The 15,705-nt window shown below is 36.7% G+C and overlaps 1 protein-coding gene across 2 annotated transcripts; it reads right to left on the bottom strand.

Moving 5' to 3' along the window:
- Positions 1–274: 274 nt before the first annotated feature.
- Positions 275–15,335, bottom strand: LOC132640064 (protein transport protein SEC24 C-like). 2 transcript variants are annotated; one of them, XM_060356489.1, is made up of 26 exons: positions 15,186–15,335; positions 14,936–14,981; positions 13,214–13,953; positions 12,882–13,112; positions 12,630–12,704; positions 12,363–12,461; positions 11,684–11,795; positions 10,560–10,687; positions 9,927–10,046; positions 9,386–9,466; positions 9,018–9,095; positions 8,810–8,902; positions 7,915–7,969; positions 7,038–7,114; positions 6,739–6,810; positions 6,528–6,611; positions 6,247–6,366; positions 6,062–6,130; positions 4,842–4,919; positions 4,033–4,171; positions 3,681–3,845; positions 2,837–2,982; positions 2,545–2,724; positions 1,773–1,861; positions 1,426–1,457; positions 275–626 (listed from the first exon to the last, which is right to left on the bottom strand). In XM_060356489.1, exons 3-26 carry the CDS (start codon positions 13,928–13,930, stop codon positions 520–522), a joined length of 3,147 nt encoding a protein of 1,048 aa, XP_060212472.1. In that variant the 5' UTR covers positions 13,931–13,953; positions 14,936–14,981; positions 15,186–15,335; the 3' UTR covers positions 275–519. The 2 variants fall into 2 exon arrangements, with proteins under 2 accessions (XP_060212472.1, XP_060212473.1); XM_060356490.1 differs by having other exon boundaries at positions 11,747–11,795.
- Positions 15,336–15,705: the final 370 nt, after the last annotated feature.

The following is a 15,705-nucleotide window of genomic DNA, read 5'->3' as shown; positions in this document are numbered from 1 at the left end:
TAAGAAAGCTTAATTTAAATGCTTATATTGCATTGTTATCTATTCACGGAGCTTGAACTTGAGAGAGCTTGAGCTTGAAACTTTTGGTTAAAGAACGGAATATCCTTATGATCCCATCATATGAACGTAATATGAACGTGCATTATCCTATTAATACAATCGCCTCGGTTGAAGAGGCAATAAATTTTATATCCTTATACACAAAATCGTCCCTCATATCTTCTAGTGTGAGATAACAGGTATCCAATGCAACAATTGAGGTACGCACAAAATGGACACTGAAAAACAAGAGACCATGCTTTTTGTTCATTCATTTTCAAATGTTCTCTACAATGTCTCAATAAAGCCATGACCCCTCTCTGACATCTAAACTGTGCTGCTATCCTACATAATATCATGAATGGGGCCATTCAAGGGGGGGTACAGGTAAAACCAATTATCTGCACCTTGTTCAACTTGAAGTCACATCTGTAACCCCTTCTCCATAATCAAAATTTATGAACAAAACTGGAAATTTTCTCAAGCCATTTTGCTTTGAATATGCCGATGGATATGTACCAGAAACTCGACATACGGAAGTCCAATGGATGTCTTGTCTTCAACCATGTTGGAGAAAAACAACATACCTGCGTAAAGAATTTCCAAAACATAAAAGAAAACATTAGGAGAATACCAAAGATGAATAATCAACAACAATATTTATCAAACACAATAATTTGAGCTTCCTGCATTCCACAACAATCTGATATAAGGAATATGATAAGGGACGATTTTCAGGGCCGATTTTGGAATTGATCATCTTGATGTTAGTTGTTCAAAAATATTACGTCAAATTGATGCTTGGGAAAAAAAGACGCCATCCAAAATCAATAATCAATATGAATGTAGCAAAGGAAATGATCACCTCAGCCTTAGAAGGGTAAAACATATCCTACTTAGGTACCGCGGTGATAAAAAAATGAGTTATCAGATATGCATTAAATTAGTGCCGTTGTATCACAGATGGCTGAGTTTGTTTTATGTGCTGAGTTTGTTTTATGTTATTGTATGATCTCATATGAGGAATTATGCATCCAAGGCCTATGTTGCTCGTACTATCCAAAAATGTTGTCGCAGTCGTGTCAGATCCTCCAAAAATGTAGTACTTTTGGAGGATCCGATGCGTACCGGACGACATTTTTGAAGAGTTCGAGTACCATAGTCCACTTGCTTAAAAGGGTAAAATCTATGTAGATCATCCACATAATATGGTAATTCAACCTATTTCCCTTCTTTCAGACCTATGCTATGCATAAAACCATACTCGCTTGTTTTTCTTTCATTCTCCCTTTAGAAGCGGTTCTTTTTGTTTGTTTCTTTTTTTTACATTTTCTTTTGGGAGGGGCCGGAAGAGAGGGGATAAAGATGGGTTGATGTATTACAAACCTGATGAATCTCCTTTTTTGCATAGTTTTAAGCTGCCAAGATCAAAATAAAAAATACATCAGAAATCTGGCATACTAAGTGATAACATAGACTAAATCAAATGATGTCCATTTGGATTTCGGACATGCTAAGTGATAACATAGACTAATTAAATGAATGTCCATTTTGATTTACAAGTAATCATTAAACGAGAAACCATCGCCTAAAACTTATGTTGCTCGGACTCTCCAAAATGACGCCGCACCCTTGTTGGATCCTCCAAAAATGCACTACTTTTGAAGAGTCCGAGCAAACATAGCAGCTAAAACAACAGAAGTGTAAAGAAGGGCAGGGAAAAAGAAGCATACCGGAGGTAGTTACACCTTTGGCGTCTAATATCATTAATGATATCATTGAGCTTCTTAGAGAGTGGATTGTCGTGCTGCTGCAGAACAAACTACAAAAATAACAGAGACAATATGTCAAAATGGTCCATAAGGAGCTCGATGAATTATGAGCAGAATAATTTACGAGAGGTAACTCATTTGATATCCATCTCGGACCTATAGAGGAGAAACCAAAAAAGACAAGTCTTGACTTTCAAGATGGAAAATTTTATGTTACGGATTTGCACAAAATCAAACACTCAAATTGGGGGATATTTTGGCTGCATGACTTCATCCTTCATTTTCCATAACGCGCCCAACTAAGCATGTCAGACATATATGGTACATATATAGTTTGACCAAAATGCATTAACAAAAAATACATATTTAATGCACCTTCTCAGGCTCATGTATTTACAAAACTCTGATTAAATATTCCATCAGGTATTTACATACAAAACTCTGATTAAATGTTCCATCAGGTATTTACAAAACTCTGATTGTTAAATGTTTAGGCTAAATCTAATAATCAGAGTTTGGTAAATATTTGATGGAGACCAAAAGTGCTGACTTTTGGCAAACTTAAAAGGAAACTGCTCAATTGATACTTAAGGGACTATTTTGAACCCACTACAAAAGATAAAGGACCATTTTGTCATATTCTCGTCCCTAGGAGAACAGGTGTTAAGGATGTTTACATGTATTTACCACAGTTTTCATTTTACATCAAAATAGTGAAGCCACGTAAAATCACCTGTGCAGGAACTTCTTGAACAGATGAAATGCCTAGCAGTTGATGCATAACACCAGGATCTGCAGAGTTCCCAACATAAATTAAACAGTCCTCGCCATTCTCGAGAAGATAGATACCGTTGTCACTAATCTGTTCACTGGAAAGTGGAATAGGAGGAGGAATAAGAGATTCTTCGTTCTCCTGCAAGTTCAGAAACAGAAAGTGAAATGTAAGAAATGAAAACAGAAAATAAATCTTGAAAGAAAGCTAGAAGAAAAGGAAATGCAGTCCATAATACAAGAATAATCCCTACCTTTGTATTGAGGTTATGAATGGCTATCAATCTAGGGAGCACCCAAGGGCCAGCCAATGAAACAGACAGTGAGGAAACATAATTAATCCAAAAGGACCTATTATCAATCTGTCCATCAGTTCGCAATCCCGTGCCTTTAACAAGAGCTGAAATAATATCAGGAAAACTTGTGTTAGTAGATCTATTTAACATAATGTTTTGCACAACATGCACTTCCTTCAACAAGTCTTTGCAGCAGCAAAGGGAACCACAGTTGGCGGTTCGGGATGCAACAAAACATAAAAACTCATTCAAAAGCTAAATGCGCATACTAATAGAATGACATGACTCTGTAGCTAAGCACACATATCCATCAGTGGGTGGTCAGTTGGACCACGCTTCATTGGAAAAACATGCTAAGTACATAGAAATTATACTGTGTATATAGGCCAATATGCTCTGTAGTAAACCTTGAAAACTCTTAGTGAAATTCCTGGCTTCATCACTGATATATCTGTTAGTGAAAAAAACAGGGTGATCGTTCATTTATGCAGCCATTCTTGAGACTACTTTCTTCACTGTGTCCAACTACAAGTGATCATTACATCGTCAATCACTACCATTAGCATTAGCCACAACTGCATTTGATAGACTAATAATAAAGAGGACTAATTGCTCCTCCAATTGGAATAGCATTAAATGAGGAGGATTGTTTGGAACATGGACATTTTAATCAAAATATCAAAAGATAAAAACAGCAAATTCCAGAAAAGAGTAAAATGAATAATTAACTGTATGGATAAATCAACTCCATCAAAAATCATTAGGAAATGAAAGCCTTGGCTAAAAGCAATGGAATACATACCTAGTGTGCAAAGAGGAAGAAGTTTAAGCGCCTCAGGAAGAATAAGCTGTCCAGAGGATGAGACAGTAGCACAGAATTTACGATAAGAGTATAGAATGTTGATGCAATGGTTTGTCACGTGCTCTCGGATTTGTGGGAGAGGAGCTGTTGGAACTTCACTGGCCGCTGCATGAGAGATAAAAGTCATCTGTATGATTAGAATTAAGCAAAAAAGAAGCAGAGAATAAAGAAGAATATTATGCAATTAAACATTAGGCAATAGTGAGTGGTTAACTTTAATACAGAAAAGTTAGGTACGGGGAGGAAGAAATTGTACTTGAGAAATATGTGCTTTATGATATAGTATCAGTACCTTGCTTTAAGATGCAAGCAAATTGAGTATCCAAGTCAGCTGATTTAAACAGATCACTAAGCATAGTGGTGCAAGGCAAAGAGAAAGTTGAAACCCTGATTCTTCTTTGGCCATAGATGGTGGTGTAAAGGAGAGCACACTGGAGACATGGAAAAGATCTGTTGTAAATAGCCATCAAGCTGCAGCTTGGGAAAAGGGGCAGAAAGGTTAGGTTGGGGAATAGAACAGGAACAATGCAATATAAGATAGACCAAACACCCATTGTAAAGAAAAATGAAACTTGGATCATACTTAGCACCAAAAGCTAGGTCACAATATGAGGATTGCCCAAGACCATATGAAGAGAAAAGAGCCTTTTTTTTTTTTTTATAACAGTGGTGTCGGAGCCAGCTTGCGCGGACCTCGACTAATTCTACGGGGCACCTGCAACCTTCCACCAGCACAAGCACCAGGTTACTCTATCCACCAAGGCTGATGGAAAGAAATCACCTAGTGTTTTTGCCTCAACTGGGAATTGAACCTGAGACCTCAGGGTTCTCAAACCACTTCATTGACCACTAGGCCACACCCTTGGGTGCCTGAATAACATAATATGAGGGTCCAACACGGGGTAATACAACAATGATAAGTCTAACTCTGAAACCATGTTAAGCAACTGAACCGCAAATGAACCCTGGACCTGACTCAACCAGAAAGCTAGCTCAAGAGGTGAGGTTTGGCCAAAACCATAAAAAGACTCTACAGCTCTCAACCATTCTGAGACACTTAACACACATTATTCAAGACAGACCAAGACCACCAATTTGAACCTGAAAAGAACATTCTGAACCATCCTGCAATTTGTCGTCAAGCTTCAACGTCACCATTATTGTTTTGTCACAGTCAATCTGCATGGTAGAAAGCTCTGTTAGATATGAGGACATTAAATTCAGAAATCTAAGTCACACAAGCATGTAATAGCAATTGAGCGGAAGGAACATAGGTATCCCATATGCACAGCCAAAGAAAAGGCAAAACTGGATACAACTATACTACAAAAAATAAGGTGCAGAAACAAAGAAGAAGGTTTTCCAGTATTCCTACTTTTAAGAAAAAAAAAATCATATCATTGAAATTATGACCTGATGAATAGAGTGAAATGAGTATCGAGATTTATAAGCCAGCCCTAACTGATTTGAAATTGATGAGTAGTCAATTCATTAAATAATTGATTAAGTTATTAATATGTATAACACGGATGAGGTCCGTCCTTTATCAATTAGGACCTAATAACAGACAAGCCCACAAAGTTTAGAGAAGATGAGAGAAAAACGGGACAGTGTTACAAGCCTATAGAACAGATAGTAAAAACGTAATGAGAGAGAAGCACGCACATGAATTTGAAAATTACTTCTCGTTCAAAAATTCTGTGTACATGCCCATTTATAATCTATTATAGCTAATCCTTGCCACACATTTACCCATTCTGCGCCCTCTAGTGCTCAAGAATATAACGATGCATTGATGTTGACTTGAATTTAAAAGTTGTAAGCACTATGAGGATTATTTCCTAATATTTGCAAACAGTTTTCAGTATGGAATGACAGACAAAGGAGTGTTAAAGGCTGCACTTAGATATATCTCCAGAAAATAGATTTATCAGCCTCTTTTCGCCTAACATCCAAATCCTCTCCCCGCAAAAAAAGAAGGAAAAATCAAAGGCTCGCAGAGAGTCAACTCAGATGGAACCAAACTGAGTAGCTCAGGCAGGGAAGGAAAAGTAGAATACCAGAAATCAGTACAAAAGGAGCTCATGTTTGTGCCCAGAAATTAGATAAAGTCAAATAGCTTATGGAAGTCTCAGACAAACTCAAAAGATCTGCCAGGGATATTTTAAATATGATATTGATATGTCTAATTTAATCTTTTTTTTCACGTGTCTACTTTATTTATCATTGTCCAACTATGCTAGTTATTCTGCTCGTCCTCCGCTTTTTCTCAGAAAAGGGCATAAAAGTCTATCCAGGAGAAAGGAGGTAGATAAACAAACCGCTGGTAGGTCAACATCTGATGGAACTCGTTTACAATAATTTCCAGAGTACTCGTGAACTTGAAGACCCTACAAAAGAAACAAATCCAGCATGAATTTTGCACTTCTGTAGTCATCAATGCATTATGTTGCATCTAATCATTTAGAGAGGAGCACAGAAGAATCCAGAAAACAAGGAAGAATACCTGACTGCATCTTACACGCATTACTGCCTCAAGCCCTTGAGGCCTAGTAATGTTCCATCGAAGATCATTGTAAAGCTTGGCAGTATCAGAAATAGCAGAGAAAGGGAAATAGTAGTACACCTGAAATAAGAGAAAAATTTAAGGTCCAAGGCTTGAAATACAAAAGTTATTGAAGGAGCATGAAATGAAACTGCAATGAGAACATACATAAGTCGACTATTTATGGCGCTAAGAACATTCTGGAGAAATACAACCTAGAACTGTATCAACTCCAAACATACCTGCCCTCCAGTAGTTTTAGGAATGACAGAAATGGAAGCAATGTCTACATATGATTGTGTTGTAAGAAACACATCAACACAGACCTGAGGGAGTTGAGATCTAATCAATCAACAGGGGTAGGCAAATGAATTTAAAAAGATCTAACGGCATCCAGAAGTTCTAGCTATGTGTAATTAAAAAGTGTTCCAGAGGCAGAAAGTGAAAGCTCACTTGATACTCAGCAAAATCGATAGCCATTGTCTTCAAGGTTTTGTCTGCCGGTTGGAGCAATTTGTGAGCCTCCTGAAATTTAATTTATATACAACAGTTTTCTTAATAAATTCTGGTTCAATTTGATTGAGAGTCGGCTAACTTCTGTGACAAGACAGAACCACTATTTAATTTTATAGAAGGAATACTTCCACTGTGCTGTCGACGAAAGGAATCATGCAACTTTTCAACTATCATACATCAATGTCGTATTGCCTCAAAGTTAGAAAGGTCAAAAGTAGAAAATGTAACAATTTTACCTTTTCAGCAGCTGATACACTGCTTCTTCCTTCAGCCTCTCTAGCAGAAAGGGCTCCCACACCGATAGAAGGCAAGACTGTAAAACAGCAATTATAGTGAATTCACGATATTATACAAGAAAATACAGAGACTATGATCTAGGCAATTGGTCGTTAGGTTATTAACTATATTACAGAAATACAACCTGGTTGCTACTTAAACAATTTTTAATCAGTTCATGCATCATCTAATTTACACAGAAACAATAATGTCTCAGCACAAAGTCTCATCATTCTTCAGAATTCACTTGCAGGTGTCTAAACCAACAAACGGAACGAGGAAGCAGCATTACATGGTAAAAATAGAAGAACATGATCAAAGTATTCTGTTGAATTGAAGTGTGCAAACGAAGATATATTCTTGACTTCAAAAGCCAAAACGCAACTACAAAGGATGAATATCTCACATGGAGGCGTTCGCATCCACAATATGAGTGTTTTTTTCTTTTTTTCTTTTTCCACCTTTAAATGAGAACCAAAGCAAGGAAAGCAGCATTGACGGAATAACTATTAGTTGAAAGTATAACCCTGAAATCTAGAAGTTTGATTAATTAAGGAGTTCTACAGGTCGAATGGGTAAACTTTAGAGTGGTTTATCCATCAAGTCTAAATAGAAATAGAAGAATTCCAGATGAACAACCATCATCAAATGTCGATCCATTCAAGTAAGAGCGTTATGAAAGAAGTGGGTAGCACGAGACCCGACAATACTGTCAATTCCCTCTTAGAAAGTTTAGTGTAAATGGTCCAACAAAGACAAGTGATTTTTTCACTTCTAATTGATTGGATAGGAGAGTATGTACATGTGAAACAAGGTTCATTATATTTCGTGATTTACCTGATTGAAATACAAGAAGTTTCCCTCCGGTGTTCTTCATTGCCAAGAAAGCAGCCTAGAGTAACAAGAAGAAAATAACAAAAACAGTCGACTTGTTATTCCAAAATTGATTTGACTTATATTACTCACCTGCATGCAGTAACACAATAATGCATTTCTCAAACTTTCAATGTCTATATATCAGTCACTAGCCTTAAATCTTCTTTATTTCAATGTGCATGCATGAAAATTATTTCTTTTGTCTAAATTACTAATGACAAGTGCATTGCAAATAGAAGATTTGACACACTAGAGAGTTGCGTGTATCTTCAAAGCCAAGAGTTAATAGCAAACTTTAAGGAGAATCGGGAGAATACTTTTCTAATTACAAAAGGATAATGGAACAAAGAACTTAGTTTCTGATAACCAGTGGAACAAAGTACTTAGTAACAGAAAGTAGATAATAAATCATTAAAGGTTTGAATTTTTTAATCCAAACAAGTTTGTGGCTTTACATTGCTCTGACATTTTATGTGACAAAGCTATTGCTTTTAATAGCACTGTCAAAATTGCCATTTGAGATGGTTCCAAGCTATGTTGCCCAAACTCTTCAAAAATGTCGTCCAGTGCGTGTTAGATCCTCAAATAGTGAATTTTAGGAGGATCCGACACTGGTGCAGGAACATTTTTGGAGAGGCCGAGCAACATAGGTTCCAAGATTGTAGGGTAATATATGGCCGAGTGGGTGCCTGCGGATGCCAAAGGAAAGCTAGGAGTATCCTCTTACCATGTGATAAAAGAGTGACTGATGGCATTAACAAATTTATTGGTGAATGGTTTGTGTCCCGTCTCTTTAAGTTTGTTAACAGCAATTATCGACGGATTATCCCAAGTTTATCATGTAGAGTATTCATACCTTGACTGCAGCACCAAAAGCTGAATCAGCAATCCTGTTATGTTCGAACATTGTTGGGATGTTTTCTAGGAGAAGCTCTAGATGTTGACAACACTGGAAATGCAAAAAGGGAACACTTTCACTGAGCACGACTGATATGTTTTAGCCATTTTCTTTCAGTAAAAGTAGACTCAAAATAAACAGAAAGTCAACATTTTGCAGGACTAACCTCTGAGAGTTGCACAATAACATCGTTCTGAAGGGGAGTGTAAACATCTTGGACATCGGGGACAATAAGCATCAATGGCTGCAAACACAGACTCATGATCAAAAAATAGCTTCAGGATCGAATGAGCATGCACTTATACTTCAAAGTACATCAAACCACTTGCCACAATCTTAATGTGTAGTATGGTATCAGTCTTAAATTTAAAAAATACCATCATTTCTTTTCATTTATGAAGTAAAGTAGTTTATGCATACCAATAAGAGAAAACCCACTTCAAGGTGTATCAAACACTGCTACCAAAGTACGTTTTGTTTAATAGGAACAGTAGCGATATCTAGCAGGGTAAATGAATTCCCAATGTGTAAAACCTGCTGTAGTGCGCGTTTTAGATTGTAAAAATGGATAGTCGAGTCAAATGTAGCAATTCCAACAAATGTCCGAGGACCTTCCTGCAATATCAAGTTGTCAATGTTAGAGACAGCTCATATACTCTCTCCATAAATGATGTGCATTAAAAAATAAACAAACCATAATAATGCATGATAGATCAAATAGTAGAGTATCACGAACACTAATTTCCATATAATCCAATTAACCCATTCTTTAACAAGGCAATGTCCTCACGACACTGCACTATAAAGGACTCAAGACAAACTGGAATTTCCTCAAATCAATAAGCTCAATAACCGCTGTCACCATCTCAAAGGGTAAAAAGGCAAAATTAGCTGCTTGAACATGCTTACATAAAACTGAACTTCGAGTCACTTCAACAAATTTAGTATGAAAGAAGTTGTTTCGTCAGAATTTCCACTCGAAAAGACAAAAGGCCATATTCTAATCTGTCTTAAATGTAAAGACATTGCCAATTATTAATATATTAAATTACCAGTAATAAATCAACAGACTTACCGGTAGATCAGAAATAACTTGGCTTATTGCACTGCAAGCAGCTGCTGTTGCACCAGTTTGTATGGCATTCATGGAGACATCAATAAGGAAGAAATATACAGCAGGCATTGGATCACGCAACTGGAAACAAAATTCCAAGTTATCACTTAAAATCAAAAACATTACCATCATATATAGCGAGGAAATTACTGCATCAAGAACAAGAAGTGCATAAATTTGAATTGCTAGCTGATTGAAACAACTATAAACAAAGAGCAGTCTTGAGCGAAAAGCATGAATTATCCGTCAATAAACATCTCTGTTAATTGGCAATAGAACAGTAAGTACATACTAATGAACTACTGCTGAAAATATATACGTTAGCAAATATTTGCAATGGATATAAGTACTAGGTGATGAGCAAGCTTCCCTAAATATCAAACAAATCTAGATAGCAGTCAGAAATTCTTTGTTCTCTTAAGTTTACGATAACCCTGTGCTTGGAGTTCAATTAAAAACTGATTCTACTTAAATAAACTCATCCAACCATTCCACCTAATCAAGGTATGCAAAGCTTGGAATGTAAATTTTAAATGACTACTTCAATAAACTTATTCAGTATTAAAGACTAAACTCCACCAAAAAGTCACCAACCATATATTCCTTAGTAGCTACAAATTCAACAGTTCCTCGGCATAGTTCTGGTCTTTCATCAGCATCTCTACGCCTGCCATCTGGACCTAAGTTGCAGTGATAATCCCGAGGAGTTTCATCAGTATATCCTGCAAAAAGATGTCAAGCATATTGAATTAAAACCTAAAACTTCAGAACTTCATTCAAACTTCAGTATTTGGGAATTTGGTAAGAGTTTTCAACTTCAGGTTCTGCCTTAATTTTATCAGTTGCAGCTATTTATCAGCGTGTTTCTTTTACTTTTAGGATTTATTGCACTATAACAACAACATACCCAGTAAATTCCCACAATGTGGGGTCTGGGATTTATTGCACTATGAAAAGTAAAATTCCCAGTCTTTGATCATGAAATTCAATTGTTTCCTGTTATATTGGAGTTATACTTATCTGAAAGGAAAAATAATTTTGGAAGCAAAAAGATGTGTCTTGCACAGTTAATTGAGTGGAAGCAAGAGAAACTCATTAGATACCCAAATCAGGAGGCACTAATACAGAGACAATCGCGCAATATATTTTGCACCAATCCAACCACCAAATAATTCTCAAGCATCAAACCGGTCATTGGATTTATAAACTTCTGCTGCCAATATATTACCACCAAATATTTTCCAGAGAAACAGATTGCCAATTATATGCTTAATACTAGAATCAATTTTCTAACACAAACCCAGTGCCCAAACTTTTTATCAATTGTATGACTACTGGCAGTGGGACTCATCAACATGCCTCAAGTGTGTCCAGAAAGTACCATCTATTAGGGTACTTTTCTCTCTTTTGACTCGCGTGAAATGCAAGGAGTAATGCTTCACATGGCTCAGTTGATAAGTAAGAACATTCTTTAGAAATTATTAAAAAAGGACTAATTCGAGCAGACTTAGGATATGAAAATTCTATGCTTAAATGTTTGCCGTTTCATATCCTATACATCCTATACTTTGTCATGCCCACATGTCAGACTCGTACCCTTGTCCGAGTCTGTGTTTTCATGCCCATAGGAATTCAATTATGATACCCTAGAGGTCATCAAGAAGCAGGCTCCAAACTCCAGGTATCATATAATTTTGGTGAAAAGAATTCATTCGTACCACACAAGTTACAAATGAAACGTCTTCCCTGATCAATGAACTTCATGAAAGGATTTATGTAACCTTTGCAGCGAGAGCAACGAACAGGACCACTTTCCCCAAAATCAACAACCTATCAAACAATGCAACAGTTCGTGTGAGAAGAAGGTAAAGGCACCAATACAAGTATTCATTTCTCCACTATACCACCATGTACCTGTTACCTCTCACCAGTATAGGTATCGGATAACTTTGCCTACCAAGGCTTAGACAGTCGTGAAGAAATCACCTAGTGTATTTTGTCTATGTTGGGATTCAAACCCTAGTCTCCAAGGTTTTCACTCACTTCATTGACCCCTACTTTTTAAAGCATACTATGTTATAAATTATGCAGTCATAGCATCAGCTATTTCTATATCAATTCTCCCTTAGATTTTGACAAAAGAACTGAGAGATTTACAAATGATAAACAAGAATACAAGGACGAGAATGACGAATGTTATGTTCAATAACAGATTAAAGCTCTTCTTGGACATCAAAAGACAGAAATCTATTCTTTTAGTTATAATTTCTAACATACATCTAAATGGACAGAAGCCTAACAACAGGAAACAAGTTAAATATGAAATATCTGGCAAGAACTATGGCTCTGTCTGACACAGTACATTTATAATGTTTACAAGGTGAAAGGGTGAATTACTTGAATCGGTTGTTCAGACGGATGAGGAAGAGCTAAGGGTTGGACCAACAAAGCCAACTGCATTGCGGAGGTCGTCAAAAGGTCAACGGTGCATGGAATCTGTTGAACAAATAACAAGGACACAATCATCTACAATCAGTTCTCATGGTCACAAATTTTTGGTCAATAAGCTTGCACTTTCTGGTGGACGAGGGAAAGGTATAAATATACAAAATTGATTAGATGGAATAGTAATGTACAGATAGCAAAAGTGAAGAAGATCAGCACCTGATTAATGGTACACCTCATGTACCGTGGGCTGCAATTTCCAGTGTCCCAAACAATGTAGTCACTGGTGGCAGGCTTCAACGGAGATAGGGAAAGTAGAAGGATAACAGAAAAAGAGCAAGGAAAGGAAAATTCAATTAATATGAAACTTTCTTCTTTTTTCTTATAAGTAGTAAATTTATACAAAAAAATTTATAATGCCTTAGGAATATTATTTACAGAAAAGCACAGCTCAATGAAGATATAATTTACCGGAGGGGGGTTGGCTTTATTGCCTTGACGAGTTTCATGCAAGATTACTGCAGAATTTGGAATTGGACGCGGAATTTGACTGGAATCAACTCTTGATTGGCCAGTTAATACAGATCCAGCGTGACCCATAGAAGGAGTTATTGCAGCCTCTGCTTGATTTGGATGTGGAGATGTCATCCCAAACATCATAGGTGGTTGCATTGAACCAGGGACAGCAGAAGGCGGAGCAACCTATAAACCCAGCAAATTCAGCATATGTACCTCATATTGAATTGGAAATATAGTACACAAAGCATGCCAAAAGCTGGAGAAGTACAAAAAACATAATTTACCTGTCGGGGCTGCGTCTGCATTCCATAAGGAGCACCCATAGGAGGTGGCATGGCTTGGGCTGGTGAGGCAAATGGGGATGAACTTGAAGGAGGTGACATATTATGAGTTGATCCAGGAAATGGAGGTGGCAGTTGTGCAGTAACTGACGTTGTGCTTGCTGGTGGACTGCCAAAGGGTGGACGTATCCCTGGAGGCTGAGAAGGAGGAGCTCCAGCTGGTGGCCTCATTGTATTGCTTGGAGGAGGAAAACGCAGTCCACCCTGCATTGTCCCCGGACCAAGTCCAGGTGGCCCATTACTAGCTGAACTAGAAACACCTGAAGGCGGCAGAAGAGCACCTGTTGAAGCAGCAAAAGGTCCTGGTGGGCGGGCACGAGGACCTAGTGCAGAAGGCAAAGCACCAGGTGGCGGTCGAATGGCAGGACTCTCAGGACCGATTGGTCTAGAAACTATATTTGGAGGCAATGTAGTTTGTGGAGGACCCCTTTGGAATGCTCCAGGTGGAGGAGGTCCTGGACGATTCGCAGGGAGGTCACGGGCAAAAGAGGGCGCCTGCGGCTGCCCAAAAGGCGTTGCGCTAGGCCTAGGACCGCCAGTGGGATTCGTAGGTGGGTGATTCGGTCTATTAATTTGCAAATGTTGCATTCCATCAGCAAGTGCATTAGGATTGTGATTGGGTGGTACATTCCCTGGTCTAGGTCCCCTTGGAGCTGTCATCAATTATTAAACAAATCTCCCACCTAAATTCAGAAATCCAAGTCAGAAAAATGGCAAAAGCTCTGTCCAAGAACCACTTGATCTCACACAGAAAAAAAAGATAGCTACACCATGTGAGTTTGATATGAGCAAAAATGTTTTACAAGAAAAACAGGACATAATGAGAAAAAAAAGTAGATATTGGACTGATTTTCTGAAGATGAATTTCAAGTTTGAAAAGGTGAAAATTCTTTCACTCACAAAATTTCAACTTTTTTTCATGTTAAATGAATGTTCAAACACAACTTCAATTTCCAAATACTACTTTTTTCCAAATATCACATTTTTTATGTGCAAACACCTACTAAGTAACATATGAAGCTCCTAAAAACAGGAGAATAAGCTTTTGCCTGTAAGTGAAAAAATTCGAGAAAATGACAAAAATGGTCCTTTATCTTCTGCAGTAGGTTCAAAATAGTCCCTTAAGTATCACTTGAGCAGTTTTGGTCCTTTAAGTTTGCCAAAAGAGAGCCCTTTCGATCTCCGTCAAATATTTACCAAACTCTGATTGTTAAATTTAATCAAAACTGTGGAAAAAAAAAATTAACCAGAAACAAATTTTATCAAATTTCGGAAATCATAACATGAGAAACTACACCGGACACAAACAATAGACTAAAAATAACATAAACTAATCAGAAATCGCAACATATAAAACTACATGAGACACAAAAATTAGACTAAATATATAACATAAACTACAAAATATGTACTTCCAAATGTGAGTTCCCATTAAATATAAATTTCTACTTTCACAATTCCAATTAAATTTAACTATCAGAGTTCAGTAAATATTAGACGGAGACCAAAAGTGCTCACTTTTGACAAAACTTAAAAGACCAAAACTGCTCAAGTGATTCTTAAGAGACTATATTGAACCTACTACAGAAGATAAAGGACCATTTTTGTCAATTTTCCTAACTGAAAAATGACGTCATAAAAATATTTTCCTTGTAACAAACACACCTTTGCTGGAATACGACGTCGTTGAGACTGTGTCCTTTAATCCAATCTATTCCAAAAATAACAAAATTGAAGCCATTAATGTAACGCATTTGTGCAATTTAAAGGGACAGAAATTAAAAAACCAAATCAATTAGAGAGTGATCACACAGTATATATGATAAAAGATGGTACTTTTTTTTCATTTATTCTGTAATAATAATAATAATAATAATAATAATAATAATAAGCATTTACATAGAAAGAAGAAAACCTGAAGAAGATTGAAAGGCGAAAAGCTAGGGAATTTTGGAGGGAATTTAGGGAAGAAATGGGTTTATAGATTAAAAAATAAAAATAATTAAACGGGGGAGAAGGGAATATAAATATTTGCTCAATACTATTTTAGTTTCCTACTAATATTCTTGATTTGGAAGAATTTAAATGTTTTGTGATTGGATAAAAGTTATGGAAATGACGTTAACAAAGGAAAAAGAAGAAACTTTTTTTTTGTGGCATAATACATAAACAGACTCTCAAATTTGACCTAAGCTGGCAAGTATGCCCTCCAATTTTGGTCCGCATAAATAGGCACCTCAACTTATTTGGAATTTTGAAGTTGGAGTTGGAGATGGAGTGCGTTTGGTTATAATTTTTGTAAAAAATATTTGGTTGTTTGAATGTATTGAAAGTGAAAATAAGATTTTAGGTGTTTTTCAAATTTTAAAAACAATTTTAATTTATATTTGGAATTTTCATGGCCAAACATTTGATTTCCAAATAAAGTGAAATAA

This window comes from Lycium barbarum, chromosome 5, assembly GCF_019175385.1.
Source record: "Lycium barbarum isolate Lr01 chromosome 5, ASM1917538v2, whole genome shotgun sequence".
In the NCBI taxonomy this organism is placed as follows: Eukaryota; Viridiplantae; Streptophyta; class Magnoliopsida; order Solanales; family Solanaceae; genus Lycium; species Lycium barbarum.
The sequence above is the reverse complement of the archived record's forward strand: the minus strand, read 5'-3'. Positions and strand labels throughout refer to the sequence as shown.

Excerpts from the sequence above, each read along its gene's own strand:
- LOC132640064 (XM_060356489.1), bottom strand. The coding sequence starts at position 13,930 with ATGACAGCTCCAAGGGGACCTAGACCAGGGAATGTACCACCCAATCAC. Across the intron at positions 6,612-6,738 it reads TCGATTTTGCTGAGTATCAA|GTCTGTGTTGATGTGTTTCT; the intron begins GTGAGCTTTCAC and ends CAACTCCCTCAG. Across the intron at positions 2,983-3,680 it reads TCTTCCTCTTTGCACACTAG|CTCTTGTTAAAGGCACGGGA; the intron begins GTATGTATTCCA and ends ATATTATTTCAG.